The 15913-nt window shown below is 40.2% G+C and overlaps 1 protein-coding gene across 1 annotated transcript in view; it reads right to left on the bottom strand.

Moving 5' to 3' along the window:
• LOC132833749 (ephrin type-B receptor 2) overlaps positions 1-15913 on the bottom strand; it is a 336527-nt gene that overhangs the window by 95010 nt on the left and 225604 nt on the right. The window contains exon 8 of the mRNA XM_060852277.1: positions 12318-12426. Within this exon, the coding sequence (XP_060708260.1) occupies positions 12318-12426 (109 nt within the window). The remainder of the gene's footprint in view (positions 1-12317; positions 12427-15913) is intronic.

Raw genomic sequence — 15913 nt, forward strand, 5'->3', positions numbered from 1 at the left:
TACCCTAGAACTCTGTGGGAAGCTAGAGAAGTGATTGCTGGGCCTCTTGCTGAGATATTTGTATCATTGATAGTCACAGATGAGGTGCTAGAAGACTGGAGGTTGATTAACATGGTGCCATTGTTCAAGAAGGATGGTAAGGACAAGCCAGAGAACAATAGACCAGTGAGCCTAATGTCGGTGGTGGATAAGTTGTTGGAGGGAATTCTGAGGGACAGGATTTACATGTATTTGGAAAGGCAGGGACTGATTAGGGATAGTCAACATGGCTTTGCGCGTGGGAAATCATGTCTCACAAACTTGATTGAGTTTTTTGAAGAAGTAACAAAGAGGATTGATGAGAGTAAAGTGGTAGATGTGATCTATAGGGAGTTCAGTAAGGCATTTGACAAGGTTCCCCAAGGGACACTGATTCGCAAGGTTAGATCTCATGGAATACAGGGAGAACTAGCCATTTGGCTACAGAACTGGCTCAAAGATAGAAGACAGAGAATGGAGGTGGAGGGTTGTTTTTCAGACTGGAGACCTGGGACCAATGGAGTGCCACAAGGATCGATGCTGGGTCCTCTACCTTTTTGTCATTTACATAAATGATTTGGATCCAAATATATGAGGTAAAGTTGCAGATGACACCAAAATTGGAGGTGTAGTGGACTGCGAAGAGGGTTACCTCAGATTACAACAGGATCTGGACCAAATTGGCCAATGGGCTGAGAAGTGGCAGATGGAGTTTAATACAGATAAATGTGAGGTGATGCATTTTGGGAAAGCAAATCTTAGCAAGACTTATACACTTAATGTAAGGTCCTAGGGAGTGTTGATGAACAAGAGACCTTGGAGTGCAGGTTCATAGCTCCTTGAAAGTGGATTCACTGATAGAGTTACACAGAGTCAAAAAGTGTGGTTCTGGAAAAGCACAGCAGGTCAGGCAGCATCTGAGGAGCAAGAGAGTCAACATTTTGAGCATCAGCTCTTTGTCAGGAAAACCTTATGCTCGAAATGTCAACTCTCCTGCTCCTCAGATGCTACCTGACTGTCTGTGCTTTTCCAGCACCACACTTTACTTACACATGCATAGTACATGACACCGACACAGCTAGCTCAGAGCCGCCTCCTAGAGCAAGCAGAACCGCCAACATTCCTATTTATGTCAGCCACAGCTCCCTAATTGGACTGGTTAACACCCGTAATCAGAGAACTCATACTCTATGAGGTCATCTGACTGACCTCATTCCAATCATAACAGAAATGTGTTGCATGCAAGTTCATTTGAAGCATTCAATAGGGCATTGGATGACTATTTGGACACAAATGGTGCTCAGGGATATGGGAAAAGGCAGGAGATTGTCATTACGTAACACAACGGATGCAGGGAAGATGACCGCAAAAGAATGGTTGTCTTTTGCACTGTGACAGTTCTGTGATGCTGTAACTCAAGTTGAGTTCATTATTAAAACTGAAAAGATGAATGAAAATAAAAGCTAACTTCAGGCAAAATCACTGCTAATCACTTCGCAGTTTGTAAAATATACATTCATCACCAAACTTTGCTTCCTACCATTGAGTCCATTTAGAATCGACACCACTGCTCTTCCCTTGATTCTGAGCTGGCTTCTTCTCATATGCCTCTTGTTTTGCATTTTGACAAATGTGTCCTGAACTTTCATTTATACAACATCTCCTATGCTGCTGGATTGATCTTCTCTGTTTCCTCAGCAAGGAATTCTTTTAAATCTTCCAATTTGCGCCAGAGGCCTGCGCTCAATGTTGATCAGACAGAAAATTACCCACTTACCTGAATACATTGAAAAAAGATTGAGGCTCCATTAGCAGAAGAGCTCACTCACTGCAGAAACCTTTGCAGAGAGCAGCAAACACAATTTGGACAGTAACCACAAACCAACTTCGTGGTCCCAGCTGCTGTCTTCTGGGCAGTGATTAAAGGTCCCAGTGTTTGTCAGTGTTATCATAAATGTATGAGTGAGTGAATGGGTGGGTAGCTGAGTCAGCAGGAAAGAGAGGTAAGGCTGCTAAGCAGGGTGCCAGGTGAGTGGGCTGTCAGATGACTGGGTTGGCAGCTTCAGGGAATCCCTACAGAGTGGAAACAGGCCATTCAGCCCATCGAAAATACATCGATCTCTGAAGAGCATCCTGCCCAGATCCACCCCTACACTGTTCCAAGAACCCTGCATTCCCCATGGCTAATCCATTACACGCATCCCTGGACACTATGCACAATTTAGCATGGTCAATCCACCTAATCTGCACATATTTGGACTGGAGGAGGAAATCGGAGCACCGTGCAGAGGCGGGTGAATGTGCAAACTCTACACGGACAGTTACTTGAGACGAGACATGGAGGTCCTGGGCCTCCTTCACCGCCGCTCCCTCACCATCCGATGCCTGGAGGAAGAACGCCTAATTTTCCACCTTGGAACATTTCAACCCCAGGGCATCAATGTGGACTTCCCAGTTTCTTCATTTCCCCTTCCCCCATCTCACCCCAGTTCCAAACTTCCAGCTTAGCACTGTCCCCATGACTTGTCCTACCTGCCTATCTTCCTTTGCACCTATCCACTCCACCCTCCTCTCTGACCTATCACCTTTATCCCCTCCCCCACTCACCTATTGTACTCTATGCTACTTTCACCCCACCCCCAACCTCTTCTCATTTATCTCTCCACCCTGCAGGTATTCTGTCTCTATTTCTGATGAAGGGCTTTTGCCCGAAATGTCGATTTCCCTGCTCCTCGGATGCTCCCTGAACTGCTGTGCTTTTCCAGCACCACTCTAATCTAGAAGCTGAGGCAGGAATCGAACCCAGGTCCCTGGCGTTATGAGGCAGCAGTGCTGATCACTGAACCACCTTGACACCACAAGATGGCAGATGGCAGCAGAGTAGAGTGGTTGGTAAGGTGGGTCAAGGGGAGTCAGGGATGTTTCCGTGTGACTGCTTAGCTGGCAGTTCTGCAGCTACCCAGGAATGAGACTAGGACCTTTCTGTCTAATATTTCCTGAGTAACACTTTTGTGAGTTGTGTAGCTCTCTCTGGAGCTGGTACAGACATGTTGGGTCAAATGGCCTTCTTCTGTACTGTATGATTCTACACAGATAACTATGTCAGAACTGTCAACTTTAGCTCAGAGTTAGAACCATAACACATTACACTGTTCTGTCAGTTTCTGGTGGACACAATTTTCTATAATACTGTGACAGCTGGCATTGATGAAATACGCAGAGGCATCAAATTCGGAGAATTTTGAGTGTGCTCAAAACGTGCTCAGTTCTGCCAAGGCTTAGATGATTCAGGCCAATAACAACCGCCAGTCATCCAGCACTTTATTTCATTCAGTCAGGATTGAATGATTGTGGTCTATGACCCTGCTGTACTAAGCCAGCTTCTTTTTGACATTCCACCTGGATTTGTTTTAACACTTTACACGTGATTTTGAAACATGGGGAACATGAAGATTTTCTTTTGGCTATTAATTAGATGAATTCCCCTTGTTTTGGCTACTTATATGCAATGGCTTGAATGCATTGCACTCCGCTACTTTTATCTTGCAACCTCTCTTTGTCATATTTCTTTCAATTTCCTCCTGTAGTTTTTGGAAATTCCTTTATTATTAAATTCATCATGCTTATGACTTCACTGTGGGAGGCGATTCAGCCAATTGTCCATGCACTGACTCTTTTGTAGCTCAATCCATTAAATTCCACTGCCCCTTCTTTTCTGCCTTTCCTGTAATTTATCCAAATATTTGTCTGAGCCCTTTTGATGGTTCTATGCAATCAAACCGTCATTTCTGGCATTTAAGGAGGCCATTCAGCTCATTGAGTCTATGCCATCTCAACTGTCATGGATTAAATAAAGGACAAAATGACCCCTTAAAGAAAGGTTTTGAGACAGAGGTAGTGAGCTATCTGCTTGGAAACAGCTTGGGAGGCTATTTTAAAAATTGGAAGAATAGAAGCAGCCTGAATGGGTGTGGTGAGCTCTCACAGACCAGGATTTCTAAGTTTTGTTTCAAGCTGCTGGAGTTATGAAGAAGTAGAAGCTATCTTTTCCATCTGTTGGTTACAGCTGTAAGCTGGGGGTTCTCTGTGTTGCTGGGTTACTTGTGAGACAAATCAACTTTCTGAAATTGCTTTATTGCTAAGGGTTGTGTTTATGGGATGCTACTAAATTGTAACAGTTAATTAGTAATAGTTACTGTATCTATTCTTCTGTTAAGTTTTCCAATGGATTAAATTACTGTAAGTTCTTCTTTCTTTTGTTGTATTTGTTGAGCTTGAAGAAGGGCGGCACGGTGGCACAGTGGTTAGCACTGCTGCCTCACAGCGCCTGTAGACCTGGGTTCAATTCCCGACTCAGGCGACTGACTGTGTGGAGTTTGCACGTTCTCCCCGTGTCTGCGTGGGTTTCCTCCGGGTGCTCCGGTTTCCTCCCACAGTCCAAAGATGTGCGGGTTAGGTGAATTGGCCAAGCTAAATTGCCCGTAGTGTTAGGTAAGGGGTAAATGTAGGGGTATGGGTGGGTTGCGCTTCGGCGGGTCGGTGTGGACTTGTTGGGCCGAAGGGCCTGTTTCCACACTGTAAGTCTAATCAAATCTAATCTAAAAAGTCACTGCAGGAGTTTTACAGGCAAAGCTTTTGGAATTGGCAGACCAGCTGGAGTTGGGGTTGCTTTTGTCCAGGCAATTTCAGCAATAGCTCGATATTTATGATTTCCGGAAACGCCATTAGAATCTTTAGAAATGGCTAAACCTTAATTGCAAATACTAGCTTGAATTAGAGAAAAAAGAAAGGGAGAAGGAAATGAAACAGTTTGAATTGTAATTAAAAGGAGAGGAAAAGCAAATAGAGTGAGAAGAAACAACAGAAGAAGAGAATAGCCTTTATTGTTACATATACCCAAACAGTGTAGTGAAAACTTTAAACATTGCCAATTACATACCAACTGAGAAACAAACATACCCGAGGCACAGCTATTTTAGATGAGAGAGAAGAAAATCAGAAATAAAGAGAATTTGAATTTCAGAACTTGGTGGTGAGAGAAGAAAGTCGACTTAAAAAGGTGGAGGCAAAGGTAGAAGGTAGGCTTAGTGAGGAGGACAGTGATGACAGGCAAACCCATCATAGCCAAAGGCGCAGTGGGGATATGTTTAAATATGTCCAGCTTTACCCAAGTTCAATAAGGATTCAGAAGCGTTTTTTCATTTGATTTGAGAAAGTGGCTAAACAAATGAAATGGATGGTGATCATGTGGGTAGTTTATGAGGTATTTGTGTCACTATCAGAGGAGGTATCTGGGGAGTATGAGGTCAAAAATGCCATCTTTAGTGCATATGGACTAACCACAGAAGCCGACAGGCAATGTTTCAGGAATTTAAGAAGTTGAAAGGATCAAACAAAGTAATTTTGATAAATGGATAATGGCATTGAAAATAGATCAAACATAAGACACGCTTAGAGAGACAAATATTTTGGAAATCCACTTCCTGAAGTATTGAGAACTCATGTGAAAGAGCAAAGAGTTAAAAATACAAGATGAGCAGAGGAAATGGCCGATTATTTTGAGTTGGTCTATAAATCAAGTTTGGCTTCCTTTATTAATTTCAGTCTGAGAGTGATAGAAATTGGAGAAAACAAAAATCATCAGATGATATGGGAAAAGGAGATCTTGTTGAAGATAGTTTACCACAGGATAAAAAAGAAACCATGAAGGGAAAAAGAAGTAAAAAAGCTCATATGTTTTCACTACAATAAAGTAAACTGTGGGATTTGGTTTAGCTCAGTTGCTGGATTGTTGGTTTTGCAGAGCAGTGTGATGCCAATAGTGTGGGCTCAATTCCCATCACTGGTTGGAGGTTCCCATGAAGGACCCTCCTTCTCAACCTTTTCCCTCACTTGAGGCTTGGTAGACCTCAGGTTTTAACCAGTCACTTCTCTCTCATGAGCCCCAATGGTTTGGTAAGACTATGGCCACACAATACAGAAATAGACTGCATGAAGTCGTAGTGTTGTTGGTTTAGAAAAACACTGGGAAGACGGATGGGGGAAAACAGGATAAACCAACGAGTTTTGTTGAAGCGTTAAAGTAAAGCACGGGAGAGTCTAAAAAGCTGCATCAGAACATACAACTTTGTCAGGGTTGGTTGTGAAGAAACTGCCAAATTGCTTTAAAGAATTTCCTTGCGAGGGTAAAGTTTACTTGTATATGGCAGGAGGAGCAGGTAAAGAATTTAAAACTTTAAGAGATACAGGAGCATGTCAATCTTTGATATTGAGAGGTGAGGAGATTTGTAATTCAGAAGAAGTATTGAGAGAAAAGATGGTCAGAAGAGCAGTCTTCCAATATATAAAGTTGGAGAGTCTGCTCAAAAGTGGTGAAGTGGTGGTAGGAATAATAGAGGAATTTTCAGTTCCAGGTATACAGTTACTCCTTGGTAATGATGTACTTGAATATCAGGTGGGAGTAATGCCTACAAGTTGAAAGGCCAGTGAAAAATCAGACGACTGAGGTACTACAGGAAGTATATCCTGGGATTTTTCTTGACTTCAAAAGAATAAAGATAAGGAAGTTGAAATACAATTATCAGAGACTGTGTTTGATCAAATGGTTGAGCAAAAACAAGAAAAGGTGGAGGACAAAGTGGATATTTTTAGTTCAGAGAAATCAACAGCATTTCAACAGAAAGTAAAAAAAACTAAAACAGTTGTATCAAAAGGCATGCACAGAGTGTTTCACAGAACATAGCTATCCTAAAATTGATACCTTGATGAGAAACTGGAGATCATCACATGTTCAGGTAAATGAGAAGAAGTGGGCATTACGTTGTATTTAAACTGGTGGGTTACAGAAAAACAGGTGTGTGTGTAATGTATGGAATATCAATAGGAGGTCATTTTGGAGTAAGAAAAACTCAAATCAAAATCCAAAAACAATTTTATTGGTATGGAATTCATAATGATGTGGTTGAATTTTGCTGCACCTGTCATATGTGTCAGATAATTAGAAAACCTCAGGCAGTGATAAGATCAGCACCCTTAACATCCATTCCTGTAGTTGACTGACTTTTTATAAGAAATTGGTGAGTCACAGTTCAGAGACCACGTATTTGTCAAATCTTAGGGTAGGATTAAATACAGCAGGTGAGTTGGCTAGACAGCACTTAAAAGGTTGGCAATAGTGAGGACTTCTGATGCTGGAGATCAAAGTCAAGATTAGAGTGAGGCTGGAAAAGCACAGCAGGTCAGGTAGCATCCGAGAAGCAGGAAAATCAATGTTTTTGGCAAAAGCCCTTCATCAGGAATGAGGATGTTGCTTAATTGGAATGGCATTTCCCATATCGATATAATGTGTAATTAGATTATTACTTCCCAGCACTTAAAGGTAGCACAGCATGTAATGAAACAGGAAGCAGACAAGAAATCAAAAAATCACAATTTTGCAAGTTGAAATAAAGTGTTAGTGTTACTTCCAATGAGAGGTGAACATGTAAAAGCAAGGTTTAGTTAGTCTTATAGAATTAGAAGGAAATTGAGTGAGACAAATTATTTGATAAGAATGCCAGATAGAAAGAGATCTCACAGAGTGTGCAACGTGAATATGCTCAGCAAGCATTTTGATAGGAAAGGAGAATGTGTTACTGGTTACAGCACAAAATGAAACAACCAGTTCAAATGATTCTGAATTGTTATTTCTCAAATTAAATTGGGCAATGAGGAAATTCTCAAAAAATGGGATAAATTATTGAGTTACTTTCCAAAGGAAAATTGAAATGACCTGAAAGAGTTATTATAATCGCAAGGAGAGATTTGTGGGAATAAGCTGGGAAGTACCAATCTAATTACACATGATATAGATGTGGGGAATGCTGTTCCAATTAAACAACATCCTTATCAATTTAACTGTCAAGTTGGGACAGGTTCAGCAGAGATTGAAACAATCTGGACAGCTTGGATGGGTGTGGCCTGCTGTCACAGACCAGGATTTCTATTTTTTTTCTAAACTTTTAGGTTCAATTAAAGTCACCAGAGTTTCAGAGTAGGTGAAGCAATCTTTTCCCTCTCTTGGTTACAGCTAGAAGCTGGTATTTCTCTCTGCTGGTGGTTTCTTTCTTTTGCTGCATTTTAAATAAATTGTGCTTTGCTTAATGTCGAGTACTTAGACTAGCTGCATTGCAGCTGGAAAACAGCACATTATATTTGCCTTTACAATAAAAAAAAGATTAGGGTCTAGGCTAACTTCTTAAAATATTTTGAGGGTGTTTGTTCCGGTCCAGAACACAACAGAGAACAATCTACTCAAGTTCACTCCTTGCTCTATCTCAGTGGTCCCAAAAGTTTATATCCATCAGTTACCACTCAATTTCCTTCTGAATTAATTGATCATCTCTGCTTCTATCAGTTGTTGGGATTTTTAAAATCCAAACCTCCCAGAATCTTGTACACCTTTTAATAAATATCCTTTGAATTCTCCTTTGCTGCAAGAAAAACAATCTCAACTTCTCTCATTTAGCTTTGTAGTTCAAATTGCTCATCTCTGTAAGTATCCTTGCAAGTGTCCTCATAGCCTCACATATCCTTCTTACAACGTCATGACCAAAACTGGATGCAGTACACACACATTATGGCTGAATGAGAACTCTATAAAGGTTTAACTTTCTTACTTTTGTATTTAAATATCTCTATTTATAGTCAAGTTCCTATATGCTATGCTCACCATTCTCCCATCACATCATGTTATCTCAAAGATTGGTGCAAGAGCTCCAGATCTTTCTGACCCTATAGACTGTTTAGAACCATGTCTCAAGAGATGCTAATAAATTTGTTCAGTATGATCTTATGTTGACTCTGCTTGATTCTATTATATACTTTTCTAAATGCTCTGCTATCATCTATAATATACGCCAAAATGTTCCCAATAGTTGACATTAAGCTAAGAGGTATATAGATACCTATATTTTGGCGTTTTCTCTTTTTGAAATAAGGTTTTACCGTAGCAGTTTTCCAATAATTCCGCACTTTTCTAGAATCTAAAGATTCTTAGACAATTATTCCCAGTGCATCCATTATCTCTATGTGTACTTGCTTTAATGCATTCCAATAGGTTCTGGAGACTTCAGCATCTCTGTCCCCTCTTAGTTTTCCTAGTACTTTTTTCTAGTGCTAATTATTGTATTTATTCACTGTCCCTTCTTTATCCCCTTGATTATTTAGTATCTTTGGAAATACTATTCGTGTCTTTCAACATGAAGACTGATGTAACATATATATTCAATTCCTGTTCAATTTTCTGGTGCTCTATTATTATTTTCTGTCTCAGTTTCAAATTCTAGAATCCCAAGAGTGTAGAAACAGAGCATTCAGCCCAACAAGTCACACCAACACTAAAGAGCATCTGACCAGACCCATACACTACCCTATCTCTATGACCCTGCATTTTCCATGGCCAATTGTTACGGAGATAAGGTAAACACTCCTCTGATAATTAAAACTGAAACATCCAGAGGAGATTGCCTTGCCTCACAATTTGAGAAAGAAATGTGACAAGGGATATAATCTACTTCTCAACCCCCAATCTATTATAAAGGAGTAGTTAAATGAAACAAAATTCTTTCACTCACTCTACAATTAACAAGTAACAATTTATTTATTCTACTCTAACAGTAAATAATTTAACAGAATTAATATCAAACTGGACAATTTTGCCCGAAATACTAACCAATTCCTAACTGACCTAAATTCTACTGGAATGAATGCTGCTCGAACAATACAAGTCCTACTTGTATAAACCCAATTAATAAGAAAGTGTTAAATCAAACATTAATCTCTCCAAGTTCACAGTCTAAGTCTTCTCTGCTTTTTTGATGATTTTTCTGTGTGGATTTTGAGCTGGAGATACTATGGTAACATTGATGGGTCTTTTTAGAGAGCTTAATAAATTTGTGTGAAAGACAAGTTTATCTCTTAGATGGCAGACTTGCTTACGCTGCAGCTTAAGTTTGGCTCCCTCTTCAGATGGCCGATTTTCAAAAGTCCTGGTTTTATATATTCCCCATGACACGTTAAATTCTTATGATTTGCCTGGCTTCTCGGTGTCAAAACTACTAATCAGTTTTAAATTCAATTGGTCCTTCGTCTCCAAGTGTCTTTTTAAATTAGTTGGCTGAACTTAAACTGTTGGTCTGAGTAAAAATACTGCTTGGTTGTTTGATACTGCAAATGCACTTTTAACTGCTATTCAGACATCCATTTTTAAATCACTAAGCACTGAAAAGAACAACATCTCTTAAAGGGATGCAATGCTTTCCCCCATTTTACAATTTTACCATTTTTACACATTAACTTTGTAACACGAATCCACCTATCCTTCACATCTCTGGATACTATGGGCAATTTAACATGGCCAATCTACCTAACCTGCACATCTTTGGACCATGGGAGGATACTGGAGCACCCAGAGGAAACCCATGCAGATTCAGGGAAAATATGTAAATTCCATATGGATAATCACCCGAGGCTGGAATTGAATGTGGTTCTCAGATGCTGTGAGGCAGCAGTGTTAACCATGCTGCCCAATGGAATTATTTTTGGCTTCTCCTCCTTTTATTTATATTTTCTAAAAAAAACTCTCGCAGTCCATCTTGATATTACTTATGAGTCCACTCTCAAAATTTACTTTCTCTCTCTGTAATTTTTTGATCATCCTTTGTTGGGTTTTAAAAATATTCCCAATCTTCTGTTTTCACCACTAATCTTTGCCACTTTCTACGTTTTTTTTCTTTCAATTTGATGATATTCTAAACTTTAATGGTAAACTCCTCCGCTTGAGCCTCCTGACTTGAATTCATTGGATAGCCAGTGGAATTTCTATGTCCATATAACCTGCTTTTGTCACACCAAAAGCCTAGAGTACTGCTAAAACCTCAATCTGACCTTTAAAGTTATTCTTCACACAGCATGGTATTGTTAAACTATTGTAAGTATTCGAAGACTATTCTTAAAAGATTCTAGGAGTATAAGATGTATTGGTACATTGATACTGGATCAACACCTGTCAAAATAGAGCAAAAATTACAATGTTGGATAGAGGTAGGGAAGGAAAGGTGAGGGAGCAAACTAGATGTGGCACCTGACATGGTTGTTAAAGCTTGAAGGTTAATGGTTATATTTACGGGGATTATCCACTGGTAAACAAATTAAAATGCTTAATTGGTAGCAATGACAAGGGAGAGACAGTGGAAAACAAAGAGCTAGGAGTTGGGAGCTTAGACCTGGCAGCTTGGAAGGATGGACCTTCGAGCCGGAAGCTTGACCCTTGTTGGAACTGGAAACCTTGATCTTGGAGCTGGGAGTCTGGGCAGAAGATAAGTGACCTGTAGAAGTTAGTGTTGGTAGAAATGAAAAAGTTAGGTCCTGTAGTCTTATGGAGATGAATTTCAGGGGATCAAAAACAGGATTCAGGACATTTAAACAGTAATAAAAGAAAAAGTTGTGTTTTAATGCTTATTTCTGCTCTGTATTATTTTTATGCTTGGGCTAAGAATGTGGAAATTAAGATTTGTAATAGGCCATTAAATTCATTCCACCATTCAATTTTGCTAACCATCAGTTTGTACCTTTACCCCTATGTTGGTTAACTCTGGTGGAATAGATAAAACAAAATAATGCCATTTCACCCTCAATGACATGCACTAATTATTAATATATACACAATAATTCTATCATTTACATGTAAAATGAATAGTGAGCATAGAGCAATGCTACATGTAGAGACAGATTCAAATTCCTCCAGTTTTCTTTGTGCCAGCATCAGGGATTTGAGACTGACTGAACCAAAATGGATTCTCTGTATGACAAGGTGCAGCACTACGGCTGCACTAATTCAGGATTGTACAGCATTGCAGACCCATTGAGGGAGGCAAATATTGCAAAGTCTCATTGGTCTATACAGAGATCCAGACAGGAAACGTAACCAGTTCCTAACTAAGCAACTACCATTTAATTATTAGCATACTGCTGAGAACTTGCCCGTAACACTCAGTAGCAACATTGCTATATTTCAAAAGATCTCTTCATTGATGGGTTTTTATAGATTGGGATCTGCTGGCACTATTGTAATGTCCTCTGGGCCTGAAATCTGGGTTTATGTCCTAACTTTAATGGGAATGTGTCCTATCATATTCGAACAAGTTGATTAAAAACACTGTTTTTAAGGAAACTCATTTACAGAAATAAGCTGCACAAGAGATCATACACAAAAAAAAACTATCATAAATGTTTGGAAGTTTGTGAAAGAATTGAGTTACCTGTTGCAAACGATCAATATGACTACAACAGCAATTATGAAGACGAGCCCAGCTGCTGCTGATCCAATGATGAGAGGAAGCTTTTCTTGCAGACTACTCTGGTATTCAGCTACAAAAAAATAGTTGAACATCAATGGCAGGTTTAGACCAGAATGGCTACAGTTTCTTCCCTTTTTCCCTTAAAAATCCCTAGTGCAACTTATAGACTTATAGTCATCGAGCTGTACAGCACAGGAACAGACCCTTTGGTCCAACTTGCCCATGCTGACCTCATATCCAAAATTAATCTAGTCCCATTTGCCAGCACTTGGCCCTTATCCTCTAAACCCTGCCTATTCATATACCCATCCAGATGTCTTTTAAATGTTGTATTGTAGCAGCCTCAGCCACTTCCTCTGGCAGCTCATTCCATACACGTTCCACCCTCTATGTGAAAAAATTGCTCCTTGAGTCATTTTAAATCTTTTCCCTCTCACCCTTAACCTATGCCCTCTAGTTCTAGACTCCTCCATCTCAGAGGAACTCCTTGTCTATTTACTCTATCCATGCTCATGATTTTATAAACCTCTATAACCTCTCTGATTCCTAACATTTATTCATCTTTCATTAGTATTGTGGAAATAATGCGAATGATGCCATTACTTTACAGAGAAAGAACTCTCATTTATATATTATATTTTGTAACTTTAGGATTTCTCAAAGTTGTTCACATTCAGTCAATTGATGGTTATTTCTGAAGTATGCTGAGATATAGCAGACCATTTGTACACAGGGAGAGCTTGTAAGCAGGGAGGCAACATGATATTACCATATTATTATATTAATATTGTGACACTATCATATGACTATTGACACAGGTAATGTCCAGGGACTAGGGTTCAAATCCTCCCCATAGCATATGGTAGAACTTGAATTCAATAAGTATCTGGACTGAAGTGTCTGTTGACAAATGTGAAACCATTGCTGATTGTCAATAAAATCTATCTAGTTCACTAATGCTCTTTAAAGGAAGGAAACTGCTGTCTTTACCCTGTCTGGCCTACATATCCTCCAGACCCACAACAATGTCACTGACTCTTAAATGAGGGATGGGCAATAAATACTGGTCTAACCAGTGACATCCACATGCCATGAATGAATAAAAAAGAAAATTAGAAATAATTGGCAAGATCATCTATTTTACATCCTACACAAAATGATCTATGGATGTTAGAAATCTGAAATAAGAACATAAAATGCTCAAAAATCTATGTAGGTCTGTGAAGAGGAGTTTTAGCCCTTAAGAATATGGGTGCAGTTTGGGTGCAGTTGTGTGATATAAAACAAGCAAAAGAAGGATAAAAAGTAAAAGATAAAAGTGAATTACACACCGGTTAGGCCCCACATCAAAAGTTTGGTAAATCATAGAATTCCTACTGTGCTGAAAAGAGGTTATTCAGCCGATTGCACCAACCCTCCAAATAACATCCCACCCGACGAGCTCCTGGCTCTATCGACATTACCCCACATATGCTATGACTAAGCCATCTAGTCTGCACATCCCTGGATAATATAGTGAAATTTAGCATGGCCAAATCATCTAACTTCCACATCTTTGGACTGTGGGAGGAAACCAGAGCTACGTGGAACAACAATATGGAAATATTTTCGCATTTAATATTACATTCTCTGGTTTTTAGAAATAGAGGGAAATTTAAGCAATTGAGGCAGCATATTCAAACTTCAGGATTATTGCAATATATATGCAGTATTCATGGCTATATCTCCACATTTGCCCAGTGGTTTTTTTTTTACACTTTGATTACACCACAAGCATGGCTACCTTAGTTTAGACCTTGTATAGAAACCAAATGGAAGAGCAAAAGGACCAGGGGCAACCTGCAGTTCAGATACCTACAGCCAGGCAGCAATAATAGGTGCAATAGCAAGAGAAGCTGGAGAGAGAAGTAGCATTATTCATGACACAGGGTGTCACAGAAGAGACTCAGCTTCCCTAATAGATCCAAACAACAGATGGCTCAGGTTACTGCATCAGATGGTTACAGTCAGCTCTAGCCTGAATAGAACATGGAACATAGAACAGTGCGGGCCCCTCAGCCCACGATGTTGTGTCAAGCATTTATCTTAAACTAAGATCAACCCAACCTACACACCCCTCAAGTTACTGGCGTCCATGGGCTTGTCCAGCAGTCATTTTAATGTCCCTAATGTCTCTGACTCTATGCACCCAGCACTCTCTGTGTAAAGAACCTATCTCTAACATCTCCCCTATACCTTCCTCCAATTACCTTAAACTTATGAACCTTTGTGACAGACATTCTGCCCTGGCGAAAAGTCTCTGTCTCTCGACTCTATGCCCCTCATTACCTTGTACACCTTTATCAAGTCACCTCTCTTCCTCCTTCTCTCCAGTGTGAAAAGCCCTAGCTCATTCAACCTTTCTTCATAAAACAGGCCCTCCAATCCAGGCAGCATCCTGGTAAATCTCCTCTGCACCTTCTCAAAAACATCTACATCCTTCCTATAATGATCATTGAAAAGAATCCCTACAGTGTGGAAACAGGCCCTTCAGCCAACCAATCCACACTGACCTTCTGAAGAGTAACCTACCCAGACCCATTTCCCTACCCTACTATCCTATACTTACCTCTGAATAATTCACCTAACCTCCACATCCCTGAACACAATGGGCAATTTAGCATAGCCAATTGACCTAACATGCACATCTTTCAACTGCGGGAGGAAACCAGAGCACCCAGAGGAAACCCACGCAGACATGGGGAGAATGTGCAAATTCCACACAGACAGTCGCCCGAGGCTGGAATCAAACCCGGCTCCGTGGCGCTGTAAGGCAGCAGTGCTAACCACTGAACCCCATGAGGACACCAGAACTGGACACAATTTTCTAAGTGTGGTCAAACCAGAGTTTTATAGAGCTGCAGTAAACTCTCGCAACTCCTAAAATCAATCCCTCTGAAGGCCAAAATACTACACACCATCTTAACAACCCTATCAACTTGGATGGCAACTTTGAGCGTTGCCAAGATCCCACTGTTGCTCCACACTGACAAGAATCCTGTCTATAACTCTGTATTCAGCACTCAAATTTGACCTTCCAAAATGAAACACTTCGCCTTTACTTTGGTTGAACTTCATCTACCACTTCTCAGCCCAGCTCTGCATCCTGTCAATGTCTTGTTGTAGCCTGCAATAGCCCTCAACACTATCTACAACACCACTGACCTTTGTGTCATTGGCAAACTTACCAACCTACCCTTCCATTTCTTCATCCAAGTCATTTAAAAAAAAACTACAAAGAGCAGAGGCCCTGCAGGATACCACTGGTCACCGATCTCCAGGCAGAATATTTTCCATCCACTACCACTCGCCGTCTTCTTTGGGCCAACCAATTCTATATCCAGGCAGCCAAATTTCCCTGTATCCCATACTTCCTAACTTTCTGAATGAGCCTACCATGGGGAGCCTTATCAAATGCCTTACTGATATCCATATTCACCACATCCACTGCTCGATCTTCATTAACTTGTCTTGTCACGTCCTCAAAGAAGTCAATAAGGCTTGGGACACATGACCTG

Source organism: Hemiscyllium ocellatum, chromosome 37 (assembly GCF_020745735.1).
Source record: "Hemiscyllium ocellatum isolate sHemOce1 chromosome 37, sHemOce1.pat.X.cur, whole genome shotgun sequence".
Lineage (NCBI taxonomy): Eukaryota > Metazoa > Chordata > Chondrichthyes > Orectolobiformes > Hemiscylliidae > Hemiscyllium > Hemiscyllium ocellatum.